The sequence below is a fragment of the Plasmodium malariae genome (assembly GCF_900090045.1).
Source record: "Plasmodium malariae genome assembly, chromosome: 9".
Taxonomy (NCBI): domain Eukaryota; phylum Apicomplexa; class Aconoidasida; order Haemosporida; family Plasmodiidae; genus Plasmodium; species Plasmodium malariae.
The window spans coordinates 709,847-729,875 of NC_041783.1; the positions used below are offsets into that span (position 1 = coordinate 709,847).

Here is a 20,029-nt window from a genome sequence, read left to right on the forward strand (position 1 = left end):
GTACATATATTTATATATATACATATATACATATATATATTATATACATGTTGAACGGTGCAAATTTTTCTGTTTCTCTTTTTTACCCTTTTTTTTAATCATGTGGCACACAACCTTGTGCACACTTAAGCAAAAAAAAAAAAAAAAAAAAAGCTTTTTATATCACGGCGGAGTAACATACCTCCTAACCGTAAAATAAGAAACGGTATAAAACCAAAATATTAAAACCTTATCAAGTTTATGAAAAAATAAAACTAAAAAATGTTAATGTATTTTAAAAGTAAATATCTTAAAAATTTAACTGAATTTAAGGTGGAAAAAAAAAAAGCTTTATGTGAAAGCTATTTTTATATACTGTAACACGAACGTCTACATATCAATTCAAAACAAAAAAAGATATAATTAAAAATATGATCAGTTTTAATCTCTGTATATGCTAATTTTTTTTTTTTTTTTTTTTTTTTTTTGTCTTTGTAATTATATATAAAATTATCTTTTAATTATTAAAAGGAATGAACTCTTTCAAATAGTAAAAAAGATAACTATTATAAACACATAAGTGCATTAAATAGATTTATAAGTGTTTTAATTTGTTTTATTGCTGTTTGCACACACACATGAGCTACATATACATAAATATGCATATGTTTGTGTATGTATGCATGTGTATGAGCGTCTGTGCATGTATGTATGTACTAACGCACAGGCACCTATGGCTTTTTCCTAATTATTTGCAGAAGACTTCCTTCTAAAGAAGCTTTTTAGCTTTTCTGTAAACAATTTAGTCTTTGACTTTTTTTTATAATTATCATCCCCACAAGTTGTGCTTTGTTCAGACTCAAATGAATTTTGAATAATAGTTGCTAGTTTAAAGTCTTCTTGTTCCATTAAACTCAATTCGTTTCTTATATCTTTATTTAATTCTAATTCAATTTGTTTTGCTAATTCTTCATCTTTCTTTAATTGCTCTAAATACATTTTTTCGGATATTTTTTCTTCCTTGTTTAAAGTATGAGCAAGTTTTATGTTTTCAACATTTAGTTGTCTCTGTTGTTGTAATTTTATTTCGTCTTCTCGTTTTTCTTTTATTGAATTTACTGTACCTTTCCACATTTTTAATTTTTCTTCAAATTCTAATGGTTCCTCTACAAGTTCACCATTATTTAAATAATTTTTTTCTTTACCTTCTATATTTTCCTCCTGTCCGTTAATTATATTATGAGAATTATTTGTTTTTATAACTGTATCCTTTTCATCTTCGCTACCCTTGTCTACCACTAAACTACCATTATATCTACCGCAGTTACTACCACCACTTCCATTACCACCGCGAACATTTTCACTGCTAACATTTTCACTGCTAACATTTTCACTGCTAACAATTCCACCAATGCCATCTGTTGTTGATGAAACTATTGTGTTTTCCCTGTTACTTCCTGGATGAGTAGTCGTTTCGATCTTTTCATTCATTAGATTAACTCCATTCAATTTCCTGGTTAAGTCATTTGCCCTCCCGCTATCATAATTACTTGTTATACTACTTTTTGGTATATATATTTTTTCTTCTTTATTTGGTTTGTTCCTATTTCTTCTTCTATTTCTTTTATTAAGGGATCTTCCATCGAAGTTTCCTCTATTTATATAATTTGAATTTTCCATCATCAACTGTTGTAATATGCATTTATATATTAGTTTAAATCTATTTGTACATATATACATCTACTCATATGTATATATGTATGTATTTGTGTTAATGTGTATAGTCTCCTTGGCCGCTTAAATTGTATAATACCACTCTGATATTATACTGTTAATTTAGTACACATATATATATATATATATATATATATGTATGTGTGTGTATAAAAAGATTACCCTAGTTTTGTAATTATTGTAAAAATGACAACATATATACATATTATTACTCGAATTAATAATTTAAACAGAAAAAAAAAAAAGGGAAATAAGAAGAGAAGAAAAAAGGAAAAAGGGAAAAATAAAATTATAAATAATGCATTTTCACCTGCATATAACTAATAACTCTTTTTAATTATAAAAATGCTTATTTTTGAATCCATTAAATTATTTAAAAATGTGCACATTTGTGTGGACATTTGTTTAAAAAAAAATAATAAAATAACGTCTTCTATAATAATATAATTTTTCTTTTCTTTTTTTTAAGATATTTTTCTTTTTTGGTACAAAAAACAAATATAAACTACTACCATCATTGAGTAGTTTATCGTATAATAATGGAACAAAAAAAAAAAAAATAATAAAATTAAATTAAATAAATAAAAATATATATATATATATATATATATATATAAACCTGTAAAGATGTTAGGGGTATGATAGAAAACAATAAAAACGTTATTTCTGAGTTTATGATTATATCCGCAATAATTTAAACCTTTCTATAAGATTAGAAGAATTTAAAATGATGAATAAAGAATACACAATTTTAATTCGTAAAAGTTGGTCATAAAAATAAAAAAAAAAGGCTTATAGTATCCTCACCCCTTTAAAAAAATATTAAGCATACATAATACTTAATCCGTTTAAAACGGGAGAAATATATGTTAGTAACTCATACATATACATACATATATATATATATAATATATATATATATTATATATATTAAATCATATGTACATATAAATATATACATGTACAAATGTACAGTAGCTGAAAAATAATTTCCTATAAAAAATTTTCTACAAATTGGCATGTATAATATGTATATACGGTATTAGTCTATATTTTTTTTTTTTTTTTAATCTTTAAAAATATATATTGCGGAAGAGTAATTTGAAAATAATTTTTCTTTTTTAAAGGCTTGAAAAGAATAAAAAGTATACAATACTTATCAATGAAGGATAAATATTATTTTATATAAATATTAAATATACAAAATAAAATAAATAATATATATATATATATATATATATATAATATTTGTTTAAAATTGTATATACCTGCATATCGTGTACATTTTAACAGGCAAGTTATAGCATTTTCAATATAAAGAAAAAAAAAAATTCTAAAATAAAAAAGTGCGTAAAATGCGTAAAAAACGTAAAAAATATAAAAAACGTAAAAAACGTAAAAAACGTAAAAAATGTAAAAAATGTAAAAAATGTAAAAAATGTAAAAAATGTAAAAAATGTAAAAAATGTAAAAAATGTAAAAAATGTAAAAAATGTAAAAAATGTAAAAAATGTAAAAAACGTAAAAAACGTAAAAAACGTAAAAAACGTAAAAAACGTAAAAAACGTAAAAAACGTAAAAAACGTAAAAAACGTAAAAAACGTAAAAAACGTAAAAAACGTAAAAAACGTAAAAAACGTAAAATATATCGAACTGCATATATTATATTTACAATTTTTTCGAATTAAAAACAGGTCGAATGACATATATTTTATAAATACGTTCACGTTTTACGAGTGGTTACGATGCTTCAATTATACTATACTGCGTAATATGAAAAAAACGAAAAGGAAAAAATTAAGATATATATTATATATATATTACATTTATATATAAATGTAGTTGCTATATTTATTATCCTACCACTGCTGTGCAAATTAATATAAAAGAAAAAAATGAATAACATTGTGTCATATTTACATGTGTCCTATATAGCATGTGATTATGTTTTTTAAATATCTAAGAAAAAATAAAACATATGCCTTTTTGTTTTAAAATATACAGATATAAAGAACTTACCTTTTTTTTTTTTTTTTTTTTTGTTGTATTATTTTTTGTGTTTATATTTTGCCGGTTATATTTTTTTTTTGTTTTCGTATTTTTTTGTTTTCGTATTTTTTTGTTTTTATATATTTCTTTTTGCCTATTCTGCAGTCCTTAGGGGAAACCCTAAATGTGTTTGTTCTGATAAAATTTTAAATTGGTTAACTGTAAGCCTATATAAGTATTCTGTTAAATTTTTTGAATAATTTTCCTGTGTGCATGTTATAAAACATACGCACGTTATGTATGTTTATATATGTGTACGTGTGCGTTTGACTTGACGTAAAGTAATAAATGTGTTATTACAAAGGGGAAAAAAAAAATTAATATTCTCATATTTATGTCCAAATATACAAATGATGCTACTTGTGCACAATTATTACCAGAAAAAGAAAAGAAAAGAAAAGAAGAGTTAAATGATTATTCAACTTTTTTCTCTCTGTAGAACATTCAAATTTTTTGCATCGACCATTGTCATATGTATTCTCCTCATCGTTACTACCATTATTACTTTATACGCACGTATAAATTTATACATATATATATGTAATGTATGTATGTTATATATGTGCGTATGCTATATATGTGCGTATGCTATATATGTGCGTATGTTATATATGTATGTTATGTATGTATGTATGTTTGTGTATATGCATATATATATATATATATATATATACATGTGTATATTAATTTTTTTTTTTTTTTCAAAGGTCACTCCCCCATTTCCATTCCTTAAGTTACGTCCCACATGAATTGTTTGTTGTCCTTCCTATTTGTTTCAATTCTGAGCATTTTTGTATATATATGTTACATATGTAAGCAAAGGATATAGTACGCATTTATGTAAATATGTGAACATGTGTATATGTGAATGTGTGTGCATTTGAATATGTATACGTGTGTGTATGTATGATAATAGTAATAGTCAATGAGTTAATATAAATGACTCCATTCAGTAATATATATATATTAAATGTGCAATAATATATATTTTTTTCCTTAAAATGGCTACAAACATAACTTTAAATATATTACTATCGCAATTAGTATTACTATTGTTAGTACTGTTAGATTTGTTAGTACTGTTAGATTTGTGAGTACTGTTAGATTTGTGAGTACTGTTAGATTTGTGAGTACTGTTAGATTTGTGAGTACTGTTAGATTTGTGAGTACTGTTAGTTTCATCAGTTCTGTTAGATCTGTTAATACTTCTACTATTGTTACTAATTTTTTGTTTTCTTTTATTTCACCTGTCTGCAGACTGCTTGCAAAATGAGTATTTAAATAATTATAGTAAAGCAGTCCGAATACTACTAATAGTGTTAAGCATCCCTTTTTTTATTTGTTATTATTGGTCATTCGTAAAATGTTCTTTGTACAATCCAGGGTATGTTGATCATACGTGGGAAGGTAATTTTTTTTTTTTTTTTTTTTTTTTTTTTTTTGCACAGTTTTTTCTTCTTAATAATTCAATGAAAAAACTATAAACGTATATTTTTATTTCCGACATTTTTTTATCCTCTTCTTTTTAAAATAAAAATGTTATACTAGTGTTTTTCCTTCATTTTAAAAATCATTGTTCTCGCTTTTTTCCTTTTTAAAAATCATTGTACTTGCTTTTTTCCATTTCTCACATTGCAGCAAACGCAGAGGAGAATAACATACAAATAGAAAAAAGAAAGATAAGAAACTATACGCCTAATAAATACACTGTTTGTGATAAGTGCGACTTTTTGGTTAGGCCCGAGAGGGCTCACCACTGCAGGGTTAGCCTTCATGAGAGTACAATTTTTTTTTTTGTGTATGCATATTCTTGTGCTTATGCGCCAACAAACACACACATGCATGTATATGTTTATATGTATGTATGTATGAATGTATGTATGTATGTATGTATGTATGTACGTAAGTATGTATGTATGTATGTATGTATGTACGTAAGTATGTATGTATGTATGTATGTACGTATGTACGTATGTACGTATGTACGTATGTACGTATGTATGTATATATGTATATATATATATATATATTTATTTATTTATTGAAGTACGCCTATATAAGCCTTTTTGCTCCAACACTACTGCTTGTGCACACACCTTTATGTTTGTACTCTCAACCCCCTATTGTTCATTTCTTATAGTCGTGCAAGAGATGTGTATTAAAGATGGATCATCATTGCCCATGGATAGGGACGTGTGTAGGGGAAAAAAATCTCAAATTTTTTTTTTTGTTTTTATTTTATGGCCTACTTATAACACTTTACATTGTTGTGACCATAACGCCAAAGTTTATTAAGTCCCTTTATGAAAGTGAAGGCACCAAGGTACAAATTATTAGAATATCTTTAAAAATGACCAGAAAAGGTTTTATGTACATATATGCGTATATGTATATATATATATATATATATATATATATACATGTTACTATTTTTCTTGCTGTCTCCTTTGCCAAACCAAAAACTTTGGCTTGTATTTTGCATTCTCATTTGGTCTATCTGTATATGCCTTTATTAATTGTTTCTTTGTTTATTAGGTTACGGACAAAATGAACCATGCTGCTCTTCTGATTAGTACATATTATTAAATTACTTCCACAAGTCTTTCTTTTGACAAAGGCATTTATGTATACGTATATACATGAACTCATATGTGTACACTATCATACATGAACTCATATGTGTACGCTATCATACATGCATATAAATATGTATGCACTATCATACATGCGTATAAATATGTGTGCACTATCATACATGCGTATAAATATGTGTGCACTATCATACATGCGTATAAATATGTGTGCACATGAATTTTCATCCCTTTAACACCATTCTTAGCTATTTGTGCGTCTCTGACACTACTGTTAGCCTTAATCTTTGTAATACTAAAAAACTTTTTTATCATTTTCATTTTAGGAATTAAATAATTAATACATATTAACAAATGACATGTCTATTCACCCCATTGTTTTCATTTCAATTATAATTTTCTTTTTTTTTTTTTTTTTTTATTTTTAGATGAATTGTCAATACTTATATTTTATATCTCGTAATATAACAGTAATAGAATCTTCATATAAAGATAAAGTATGCCAAAAAAAAAAAAAAAAAAAAAAAGAAAAAAATTATTTTATTATTATATTGGTATACTGATATATTTGCCATGTTAAATTAGGCTTGCTTATTAATTTTTTTTTCTTATCTTAAAATATGTCGCAGAATCCATATGACTTAGGTATTTACAACAACTGGAAAATGGTAAAAATGGAAAGAAAAAAATGAAAAAAAATAAAAATAACAAAATGATAACGCAACAAATGACAAAGAGGAAAAGTAGCATAGTAGTAAAATTGCAAAATAGCAAAATAATATAAATAAATGAAAACACAAAAGATACCTATAATTTTTTTTGAACAAATTCATATGAAAGGTATTTGGAGAATTTAAATGGAAGTGGTTTTTTCCCTTTGACCCTGAAAACTTGTACTCGTTGAGTAACCAAAAAGGAAAAAAGAAAAAAAACTATGAAATGAAATTTCTGCCGATATATAAAAGATGATAATGTGTTTCTCTATGCCTGCGTAAACATACACATACAAACATACATACACGTATTTATATATGTGATTACACACCTTTTTTTTTTGTTTAACCCTTGTCAAGATTACCTGTACCCCGTGAATGATATATACATGAACATTGTTAACATCGACATGGACGATTCATTTTTATCTAGCTCTAATGAGAACCCAAAGGGAGAGGATGATATCTGATTTATATATTTGTACTGCTGTTCAAGATTTATTATACAGATTGATATTTAGCGCTGTGTATGCGTATATATATATATATATATGGATGTATGCCCGAATATTCGTTTATGTCTTTCTCCCAACTTTTATTCGTTTCCAAAACGGTATTAAAATTTTTTTTTATAAATAAAATATTGATCTCTTTCTTTTTTTGGTTAGAAACCTTATATATTAATGAAGTATCATTTTATTTTTTCCCTTTTAAAATTATATTTACATTTAAGAATAATCAGGGGATTCTGTTAAGACTGCATTGGGGATTAGTACTATATGCTTCCACATATTTTTATTTTTTATTTTACATAAGCCTTTTTTTTTTTTTTTTCATTTTTCTTTTTGTAATTAAGCAGTTTTTTCATGTACCCATTACATAATATATATTAGTTCAAAGAGATGAAACTTCATTCAAGTGCTATACATTTTTTTTTGTTTTGTTTGAAATATAATTAAAAAATATTATATGACAATAAAAAAAAAACAAACAAATGACTGATTGATTGGTGATTGGTTGACAAACGAATCATTAGGGAAAGGCCTAGGAGATATCCGACAAGGCAATGTAAACATGAGTAACACAGTTTATTATTAGCGGTGTTACACTATTATTATTATGAAAACAAAAAAACAGAAAAAAAAAATGGTAGCATTTCTAAAAGCTGCAGCTTACAAAATTCTACGGAATAAATTTTAAAAACTAAATTAAAATAGACAAAGAACAAAAAAAAAAAAAAAAAATTAACGAAAAAGAGACGAAATAACCAAATGAGTAATAAATGATTAAACTTTGTTAAAAACAAGATACACTTTACGAACGAGTGTGACAAGCGCAAATGTGAAATCATTATAATAGTTATAACCATCGTAACGTATGTCTAGCTGCTGTGTGTTTTGTAAACATTTATAAATTATACAGACCTCTTTATTCACAGAAACTAATATACTAATGGTAGACATTCATATATATGTGGTATTATGTTCATGTATATATTTGGAAATTAAAAAAAAAATAATAATAACGCTTCATAACAAAATTTGGGGAACTATCCATACTCCCACCCCCATTTCCCCAATATACAATCGACATAATATTAAAATTCGTTATGATTTGTCCTTTTTCATTTTTACTTGAATATGTATGAATGAAACTAATGTTCACTTTCATAATACAAGAGAATTTGACTTCCATTAGTTTCGTTGATCTCGTCAGGTTCAATTCCACATCATTTTTCTTACAAATCCTCAAAAATAACATTCTCAACTTCTTCCTCTCCAGCATCTCTAACATTGCTTTCACTGTCACTTATATTTTTTAGTTCTTGTTTAATGAAATCTTCATCGAATGCTCTCTTTTCTACCTCGTTTGCCAGCAATCCATGCGACTCAGTCGACAGAAGAACTAGCAGCTTGGACAACGTTTCAGCTGCAAAGGGGGCAAGAAAAAAAAAAAGAAAAGTAAAGATATTAAAAGGGAAAAAAAAAAGAAAAAAAAAAAAAATGAGGGAACTCATGTTGGATGTCCTGCTCATGAACGCGTTCATACGCATATATAACATCGCACAGTGCACGTCTAAAAAAATGTGGCTCTTTCGTTATGAACAGAGATAGCTATATCGGGATGAAATACGTACAAAAATGTACACACAAATACACTAATACGAACGCATATACACACATACACATGTGCACTATACGAGCACACTACATTGAACAGTACCAACTAAGGCATTGTGCGGATTGCACATTTCCTTGAGGGCAAGATGTTTCTCCTCTGATAGATAGCTTAACCGAACAAGGGGTTCTAGGACCTTCTTACCCTCCATATTTAGTATATTTAACTGTAAATTATGCAAATCCAAAATGGTATGTTTATGTTCATCGGAGCACCTGTGTAACATATCAGTCAAATGTAATAGGGTACATACAGATATAACCTTCAGAGGACTTATTTTTTTGCTTTTTTTTTCAGTATAAACAAAATAAGAATTTATTCTTTGAGCTATGGCTACATGGTAAGAACTTATATGTGCTTTAACCAAATTTCCTAAGGAGCCAATTATTGAAGAGCTCGGTTTTTTAACATTTTCATGATTAAATGGTACTGATGCAATATTTCCACCAATTCTCATTATTTTTGTACAATAGGTAAATGCTTTGGATTTTTTAATTTTTTTCATTTCTTTGGCATAATTTTCGTTTTTATTATACATCTTGTCTAACACTAATAGTTCATCAATCAGTCCTAAAAATGCATGTTCATTGTCTATTTCGAATCCTAACAAATTTTGATAATATTTCCAATGCTGTAATAAAATAGAAGCACCTGCACATAAAAAATTTATTTCAATATTTTTTTCAAAATCTACTACTGATCCATATTCCTCAGGGGATAACCACTTTGCAAACATCATAGCCATACGTTGAGCTAACTCTTTGGATGTTATACTTATAATAAAATCCTTTACAGCACATGATTCTGACTTCTTTTTCAATATAGGAGGTAACTTAGTATATGGAACACCTATTTTTTTGAACATTTGAATTTTTAATTCTTTTAACGATTGATCCAAAATGGACTTATTAATATTTAGAGACTCATAAAAACTAGGGTCTTCATAATAGGATAATTCTGTTAATATTTTAAAAAGTGTTGATAATATTTTATCATACATTTCAAGTGAAATGGTATTCTTAATTGAACTAATTTCTCGTGAATTAATTTTTAATCTTTCTAATGCTTCTTCAAATATTTTTCCACAATTTTTACTTGTTTTTAACTTTAACAATCCATCTATTCCTTCCTTTGCTGCATCCATAATCTCTAATATCATTCGTTCCCTCAACGAAATATGCAATTTTTTTCCCTTAAACGATTCAAATCCGATCAAATCCGCGTTCTGATGCAAACTACCATATATGACATTATTGCTGTTATCATCATATGCATCATCCGTTCCCCGTGTTTCACCCTCACCATGTTCGACCTTTGGCTTGTTCGATACATTTGCATCATGCTCGTTGACCTCCTGGGTAGTATGTTTATGACCATGTACAGGTTCTAGAGCCATTTCTGTATTTCCCGGAACGCTGGAATTATTATTACTATGCGTATGTTCATTGTCGTTTCGCTCCATATGTTCGGAGGTGGTAGAACCACCTTGATCAGGTAGTGCTGCTCCAATGTTAGCTACAGGAACAACTGCATTATTGTTGTTTTCTTTGTTATGTGCATCCTCTTCGTCTGGCTCCTCTACGATTGGCACAGTGGTATGGTTAGCTTCTGCACCTGTATTTTCATCTGTATTGTTGTTATTGTTGTTACTGTTATGTTCTTTGTATTGCGCAGCAGTATTGTGATCTCCCTGTATGTCCTCTTTCGCGTCTTCATTATGAGAAATAGTATGACCGTGTAAATTATTATTTAAACCATTCTGATTATAATGGTTTATATTTCCATTAGTATCATCTATGTGATTATTGTTTGTTATATCACTATGATCATTATTATGTTTACCATTTGAATTTTTGTCCTGACCATGGTCAGCTTCATTATGACCCCCTTCATTATTGCTGTCTGATTGCTTATGCACATTCTGCGCTTTTTCCTCTTTATGTCCGCTGATTTTGTTTTCATTAGTAGTGTCCATATCATCAGTGTGGTAACCCTTCTCATGAGCATATTCACTTGTGTTGTTATCCTCACTCAGCCTATGCTTTACCCCGTTTCCCTCTCCATTATTATTAGCGCTACCAGCTGTGCTACCATCGTGGGTACCATTACTAATATTTTGATTTATTGTGTTAGACTTCTCTGCATTATTTTCACCTTGTCCTGCAGGAACTTCTAACGTTTCGACTGTATTTTCCTGTAATGGTCTAGCATTAATTATTTGATCATTTGATTGTAAGGTTTCTTGTGAATTGTTATCACCCCCCTTCCCTTTTGCTACCGCCTCAAGAAAGGAAAATTTTATCGACCCATTTTTTGCTGCAAAGAAGAAGTATTTTTTTCATTATTAGAAATGGTGAAATGCACATATATATATATATATATATATATATATATATATATATACACGTACACATATATGTGTTTATATTCACATATGTGTATATGCGCAATCACATGCATATGCGTAGGAGTATAACTCTTGTCAGTGCAGCAGCTCCAATGCATACATTTTTAAAGCAAAATTCAACTACCTTCAAATGGTTTAACTTTTTGAACAAATGTAGACAGAACAAGAAAAATGCTTATGAAGAAAACTGTAATACGAGACATTATTACTTAATTATATATTTTAAAATAGAAACATTTTTTTTTTTTTTTTTTTTTTTCATAAACACTCATTTTGTATATATGTATATATATATATATATATATAGTAGTATAACTCCAAAATAGTATATATTTATTTTTATGCTTTTTATTGTAGCAAAATCGATGGTACGTATGTATGTGTATATGTGTATATGTGTATATGTGTATATGTGTGTATGTGTATATGTGTGTATGTGTATATGTGTATATGTGTATATGTGTATATGTGTATATATATATATATATATATATATATATATATATATATATATATATATATATATATACATATATACATATATACATATATACACATACATACATAAATATATTAAAAACGGAGGTAACACAAACGCGTACCCTTGAAATGTTATTGAAGGTTTCTCATATTAATTTTTTTTGAAATTTTTTAAAAGTTTACCATACCTGTGCGAGTGCATCAAAGTGCATACAAACGAATTGTACGCGTATAAAAGTATATATATGTTTACATATATGTATATATATATATATATATATATATGTACATACATATGTATTAAGCTAGTACGTATGTATGTAATACGTATGGACATAAACGTAGGTATATATTATCAAACTAACGGAAAAAGTACGTAGTTTTATAGGCTTCCCCTAGAAGTAATAAACTGCACAAAAATAAAAAAATTTTAAAATAACAGATATAAGAAATGGGATAGATGAACATATGGGTAAACTGTAATGTATCAAAACAATCATATAAATAATACAAATAGATCAAAAATGGTAAAAGTCTAAAATGCAAAATGGGAAAGAAGGAAATTCACTAATTTAAAAAAAATACACGTTTAGCAATACCGTATAAACATATTTTAAAACAGTAGCATTATTGCCTATTTACATAAATATACTTAAATAGAAATATGTACATCATACATACATACGTACTATATATATGTATATACATCCATTCATACATATACACACATACATATACTTGCAATACACGTACGTTTACGCACAAATTTCTCAGTATATAAATATAATAAGTGAAGGGGAACGTATTTAAAAATGATAATATAAATTAAAAAAAGATATTTTCAAATACGTTCATTATATATAAATTATATATATACGTAACATATACGATGTGACATTAAAAAAATTGAAAACAAGAAGGGAAAAAAAATATAAAAAAAAATGAAATAATATCATGTCATATAATAACATATAATAACACATAATAACACATAATAACACATAATAACATATAATAACACATAATAACATATAATTTATCATACTATTTTATCATATTATATTAACATATTATATTGATAGCACAGCGCTAAAGTGTCATAAATTGAAGTAACAAAAATACGTAAAAGAAATCAAACTGGGAAATAAAAAATTAAAAAAAAATACATATATAGCACGCATGTTATACATATACGTTCATATGCACTACTCTAAATACATATATGTATGTATATACATATATATTTCCATGCTAACATGAATAACAAAACTGTGAAGAAACAAAAAAAAAAAAAAATATAATAAAATAAATAAATAAATAAATAAAACAAATTAAAATACATTATATAATATATAATAATATAATATACTGTAATGTGCCGTAATATACCATAATAAAATGTAGCAAAACGTAGTACAGTATAATACGATGTGATAACGGCAAACAGAGGAAACTTGAATAACGTCAGTGCCCTTTTTAAAAAAATAATTTAAAGTATCAAATGCTCGAGGAAATGCTTCACTGAAGCTGATTCTTCTGAACACAGTCGAGGATGTGCGATAATTTGGACATGTGCATTTGAATATAATGGAAGTGAAATACAGTACCTTTGAATTGGCAATTGGTTTAAACAATAAAATAATACTTCATAATAGAGAAGTTCCGGATTTTTAAAAAACTTTTCTATCAGCTGCTCATTCGATATGGTATATATATGAAATAATATTTCTTTATATTTTTTCTTATCCGCTTTTGTTATACCTTTTAGTAGATTATTTCTTTTCATTTTTTTTTTCATCGGGATATCATTACAATATACGTTCCTCCTATTATGTATAAACTTCCCATTTGCTGCATTACTATTTGCCTCATGATTGTTACAGTGTTCCTTACTTGTTGACACGTCTTCGTTTAACATTTCTCGATTGCTTCCATCACTCTCATAGTTGTCATCTGATGATGTACAGAAAAATTCACTAATATAATCATACTCTTCACTTTTTGCATGACACAACTGAAATGTGTAATTTTCATCTTTGCATTTTTCAATCTTTCGCTTTTCGTCCTTCCTCTTTTCGTCTCCCCTCTTCTCATATTTGTTGTTTTCATTTGAATAAATATCCATCCTCTTTTCATTTTCACTGCTAACTTCATTTTTCGCTTTACTTCCTCCTAGTAAACTTTTCCCCATATTTTCTTGATCCCTTTTGTCACTAGTGCTGTTCGTGGTACTCACCGCTGTTGCCGCCGCAGTCGTGCCATTATGATTGGATATGTTTTTCCCGTTTTTATTATTTTTCGAAGAATACAAAAAACTATAATTTCTTATAGCGTTAATAGTATTTTGGAGCGAAAATAATTTGCTGGGTTCAATTTTTTTTTTTTTTTTTTTTTCAAATTGTTGTCTAACGTTTTTATATCATTTATTATCTTCGTCTTTAGGCATTCAAAGAATAACTTTTCAAAATATTTGTAGTCACACATTTTTTTCTTCTTGTTTTCCTGCTTAATCGAGTCAGCTCCTTTACTCACTACTTCACTAGTGTTATCACAGCCATTGCCTCTACCACTTCCAATACTATTGCTGCTCACTTTATCCCGTCTGTTCACAGTATCCTCTTTTACATTTGTAGAGCCATTAGCATTATCACCCTTCGCACATGCACCACTCTGCAAATTTTCATCGCTCCCCCTGCCATAATACGTTCTTTCAAAATTCTTGACTTTTTCATTATTGTACAAATTCACATTCTCCGGTACTTTAGAGCTTCTTACTATTTTATAATTATCTGGTATGTTAAGATACTTTTCATAATAATATATTTTGTTTTCCTTATCCTTGCAGGATACATTTTTATTGGTGCATATAGAGGTATTATTATTATCGCTTTTTTTTTTTTTTTGAAAATATCTCTTCAAAGTTCCGTGCTTTGAACAGTGTCCACTTGTTTCCCCCACCACTGAAACCATTACCACTAGCACTTCCTCCACTATCGTTACCACTATTATTCCTTCCGCAATTTATCCTGCTATTATCCATGCCGCTATTCCCAAAAGCGCTAATTCCCCTACTATCCCTCTTATCACTGTTATCCATTTGGGAGTTTTCTGAAAACCTATAGTGGTCACAAATGTTGTTGCTACCACTGATGGGCACTTTTTCACCTACTCCTTCCACTTCCTTCTTTTCCTCCTCCTTCTTCTTCTCCTTCTTCTTCACCTCCTCCTGTTCTTCCTTTGGGTTATCATTTTGACTAAAATTAACTACAGATACATCAGACTTCAAATCGCTCGAATGCAATTTATCATCGTGTGCATCTACTAAACTGATCTTACTATTACCACTATACGAAACATTTAAAAAGATTTTGTCATTACAGTTTTTCTTATCATACAATAAATGGTCAGTTGTGGCGGCATTTTTGCAAAGTGGGTCTCTATTTTTTGACAAATTAATACTACTGTTGTTACAACTATTATTATTGTTATTATTACTACTGTTGTTACAATTATTATTATTACTATTGCTATTACTACTAATATTACTATTGTTGTTATTACTACTAATATGACTAATATTACTACCATTGTTACTATTATTATTACTATTAATACTGTTATCATTAGTGTTGTCGTTACTACTGGCACTACTGCCTACAATGGATACACTTTTCTTTTTTTTATTCTGAACGTCCATTCTTCTCGTATCAGAGTTACTATAATAATTCATAAAGATATTGAACTTTTTTTTCTGTGAACATGATAATAATTTACTTGATGATATAATAGTTTGTAACATTTGATCTAAAAACTTGCTTTGTTCCTTTCTCCTATTTAACACATAATTTGGATTTTTTAAATCTTGATAAAAATAAAAAAAAAGTAGCTTTTTCTTTCTCATATATAAATGAACAACAGAAAAAATGTTAATAGGAATTTCAGGCACATTTCTTCCTTGCTCTATTATAAATAAAATAAGTTCTTCACTAAATAAAGTATAAGGTAAAATTAGAGATGTCCTTATACCAACTAGCCAATCTGATTGTGTATTACCATAAAAGATAATATTTTCAAATTTTTTTAAAATATTTATACTTTCAATATTAGCTATTTTTAATAAAAGTGTAGTCTGATTATTTAAATCATCAATAGTATGTGCACATAAATACACAGAGAGTGCATTCATAATTGCCATATTTTCATGAACACCTATATGTGGACAGGCAAAAGTTATAAAATTTATTAACTTTTTTTTTTTGAATACTTTTTTTCTATATAAATTTATTAAAACAGATCTATTTAATATTCCTCCTAAAGAATGTCCAATCATAGATATGTTTATTTTATCATTTATTATTTTAAATAAGCATTTTAATTCAGTACATATCCTTTCTGTTCCGACATCTACACCTTCAAATGTGTGGCTCTGATTACTATATGTTATATAAATAAATAAATGTGGATATTTTGTTAATAATGGATTTATAATATTTTGAAAATCTAGCACACTTGCAGTTAATCCATGTTGAAATATAAAATAGTGCGGGTTTTTTAAAGTCATATTATATTTCTTTTTACATTCGAGACAGTGACATGATATAGAATTAAAGAAACAGTAACAACGTGAACATTGCCTTATTGTACCAAATGCTTTTATAATATCATATAAACATAATGGGAATGGTTTTTTTTGTGTTTCATCTATGTAATAAAATTTCTTTATATAATTCAAATTGTTTTTATATTTATTATATACCCTTTCATTGTAAGTACTTGAATTATTCTTTTGCTCATCAAGAACCTTTTCACTGCTTACATTTGTATTACATATATTATCATTTAACGTACTACCTATTTCTACACAACTATTTTGACAATCGTTCACTTCATTATATTTTTTGCTATTCCTCATGGAGTTCCACTTCTCGCTCCACTGTATATTAAGTGAATAACTCCTTCTTACGTGGTGGTAGCTCGCTGCATACTTACAACGACTATTTTTGTTGTAACAACTTCTATTGTTACAGCGAATGCTATTGTTACGGTGATTGCTACTGTTACAGTAATTACTATTATTATAAGAATTACTAATGTCATAGTAACTGCTATCATTATGGTAGTTTCCACCGATAAGCATATTATAATTATTACCATCGTTATAATAGTCATAATAGTTATTAATAATCATCTTATTATTGTTCCCACTATTATTCGTTTGCCCACGGTCATTTTTATTGCTACAACTATTATTGTTGCCATTATTTTTGCTATTGTTACTGCTCGAAAAATTTTTATTTTCCCCATTGAAAAGATCATTCCCCTTTTTGCTGGTATTTTCATTTCTCCCTCTCTTTCCCTTTTCGCTATACTGTATATTACACCGCATATTATATGGCATATTATATGGCATATTATATGGCTTATTATACTGCATGTTATTATAATCATAACACTGTAACTTTCCATAGGCGATATTATTATTATTATTGCACCTACTAATCTTCATCATTTTTGCTCCTTTCCCTCCTTTCTCCTCCTCTTCGTTTTTTAACAGGTTATGTAAAGGTAAAGCAGGTTCACTCAATCTTTTAAATCTGTATTCACTACATTTGCGTTTATTCCTTATATTTGAATTGCTATTGGATAGAAATGTTTCATTATTACTCCCACTAATGTTGTTACCACTCCCGTTAATATTTCTAGCACTCGCACCGATGTTGTTACCACTCACATCGATTCTGTTGCCATTTTGATGTTTCGAAACGTCCTTTGCATTAATCCCTTCCGAACAGAGGTCTTCTTTTTTTTTACCTCTTTCGTCATCCAACGAAATGGTTTCAAAAGAATTGTTATTATTACTCATGTCATCTGATGATGCTACATTTTTGTAATAAAATAAATCACTACTATCACAATTTCCCAAATTATTACTATCATAGAATGTTTTTCTTTTACTCTCATTATTTTTTTGACTATTATTTTCATATTCATTATCGCTATTAAACAACTCTTTTCTTATATTTAGATAATTACTATAATGTATATTTATACTTCTCTTTTCATTAATTAATGTATGATCACTTTTTACACTTGCACTACTACTAGAATTACTAGAATAAGAGACATCTCTTAATTTATGATATTTTTTGTTATATTTATATTTTTTACAAAATTTTTTAAACAAGTATTTTTCTTCTTTAATTGTATTTTTTATTTTAATATCATGTAAATTATTGTAGTCCAGCTGTGCTAGCATAAACCTTACAAACTCGTATGGAGCACTCATCGTTGAACTGGTATCAAAATACGTATTTTCATCATATATCAAATCATATACATGCTCATGTATCTTTTCTTTATAAATTTCCTTTTCTAAAATTTCGTCTAACAAATTCAATGAACAGAACCAGCAGAAATTTCTTATCCATTTTTTTTTCTCACAATTTGTATTATCATTTTTTTTCCTATTATCTACTTCTTGTATTTGTTCATCCGTCTCCTTATTCTTACATTCTTTCTGTTTTGTTTTTGCAGCATTAATATTCTTTATGTTTTTTTTTTTAAATAATAAACTATCAACATTGTTCTCATTATTTGAACTGCTAAATAAATTTAAAAGAATATTTTTATTGTTGTTAAAAAAATTAGCACTTCTTTTTGCTTCCTTTGCATCATCAATTGTTTCAAGCATCTCAAATGGGTTCCTATTTGCGGAGAATATAGATTCACTTCTATAAGATGAATTTTTTTCTTTCATTTCATCTTGTCATTTCTATTATCATTTATAGTTACGTATATTACATCTCCTAATTTTTATATTAACCCTTTATTAATAAATTTATCTTTCTATGCATAAAACAAATTTTAACAATTCATAGAACGATAAAAAAAAAAAAAAGAAAAAATACAAAAAACGAAAAAACGAAAAAACGAAAAAATGAAAAAATGAAAAAATGAAAAAATGAAAATACGAAAAAATGAAAATACGAAAAAATGAAAAAATGAAAAAACGAAAATACGAAAAAATGAAAAAAAATGAAAAAACGAAAAAATGAAAATAAAATTAAGTAAAATCATATAAAGTCAAATCCTATGTTAAAGATATATATATATATATATATATACGCATGCATAGTGTAAATACGTTTACACAAATTCAAATTATAAGATGTACAGTAAGTTTCATTTTATCTTATTTTTTAAAAATGTCTTCTGTTTCATACTTTTGATATATAAAATTGATATATATAAAAATTAAAAATTGCATATACATATAAACTCCTATATGCATATGTAGCTAAATTAAAAAAATATATATAACAATGCATTGTTTTATTGTTTTGCTGTTTTTATGTTTTATTTCCTGTTTTACTGTTTTGCTGTTTTATTCCTGTTTTACTGTTTTGCTGTTTTATTCCTGTTTTACTGTTTTGCTGTTTTATTCCTGTTTTACTGTTTTACTGTTTTATTCTATAATTTTTTTTCACCCCGTGCTTGCTTTGCTTATTATTAACTAAAGTTTATACGTTTGCATAAAAAAAACGTTTATATGACAAAAACTCTATTGGTATATTTTTCTACAATTATGTTAAAAAAAAAAACAGATGTACACGCGTATAAGTGGTATGTATATATATATATATATTACATACATATAAAAGTATAGTCATATAAACAATAAATTTATACAAAAAGTGTATTAAAAAAAATTCAAAATACATTAATTCGTTTGTATTAACATATATAATCAATATTTTAAAATTTCATATATATCTAAATATACACAGTATATATATATATTTTATATATTATACATATATAACAAATAAAATTATCAACAAATAAAAATTTTAGAAGCTTTAAAACATATATATATTTATGTTTACTAAATATGTACA

At 27.0% G+C, this 20,029-nt stretch overlaps 4 protein-coding genes across 4 annotated transcripts; 1 reads left to right on the top strand and 3 right to left on the bottom strand.

Annotated features, from left to right (window-relative positions):
* Positions 1 to 723: 723 nt before the first annotated feature.
* Positions 724 to 1,662, bottom strand: PmUG01_09025100 (conserved Plasmodium protein, unknown function; the record flags this gene model as incomplete). The annotated part of the gene is made up of 1 exon (XM_029004936.1): positions 724 to 1,662. The coding sequence occupies one exon, from the start codon at positions 1,660 to 1,662 to the stop codon at positions 724 to 726; it is 939 nt and encodes a 312-aa protein (XP_028861575.1).
* A 3,356-nt stretch (positions 1,663 to 5,018) lies between these two features.
* On the top strand, positions 5,019 to 7,536 carry DHHC9 (palmitoyltransferase, putative; the record flags this gene model as incomplete). Its single annotated transcript, XM_029004937.1, has 9 exons — positions 5,019 to 5,169; positions 5,401 to 5,525; positions 5,903 to 6,085; positions 6,298 to 6,334; positions 6,602 to 6,642; positions 6,782 to 6,850; positions 6,983 to 7,021; positions 7,194 to 7,257; positions 7,427 to 7,536. Coding segments are annotated over 9 exons (819 nt in total), but the record flags the coding sequence as incomplete, so codon positions are not given.
* Positions 7,537 to 8,804: 1,268 nt separating this feature from the next.
* Positions 8,805 to 11,854, bottom strand: RON4 (rhoptry neck protein 4, putative; the record flags this gene model as incomplete). Its single annotated transcript, XM_029004938.1, has 3 exons — positions 8,805 to 8,995; positions 9,290 to 11,560; positions 11,776 to 11,854. 3 exons carry the CDS (start codon positions 11,852 to 11,854, stop codon positions 8,805 to 8,807), a joined length of 2,541 nt encoding a protein of 846 aa, XP_028861577.1.
* Positions 11,855 to 13,620: 1,766 nt separating this feature from the next.
* Positions 13,621 to 18,888, bottom strand: PmUG01_09025400 (serine esterase, putative; the record flags this gene model as incomplete). The annotated part of the gene is given in 3 exon segments (XM_029004939.1): positions 13,621 to 14,511; positions 14,526 to 15,017; positions 15,031 to 18,888. 3 exon segments carry the CDS (start codon positions 18,886 to 18,888, stop codon positions 13,621 to 13,623), a joined length of 5,241 nt encoding a protein of 1,746 aa, XP_028861578.1.
* Positions 18,889 to 20,029: the final 1,141 nt, after the last annotated feature.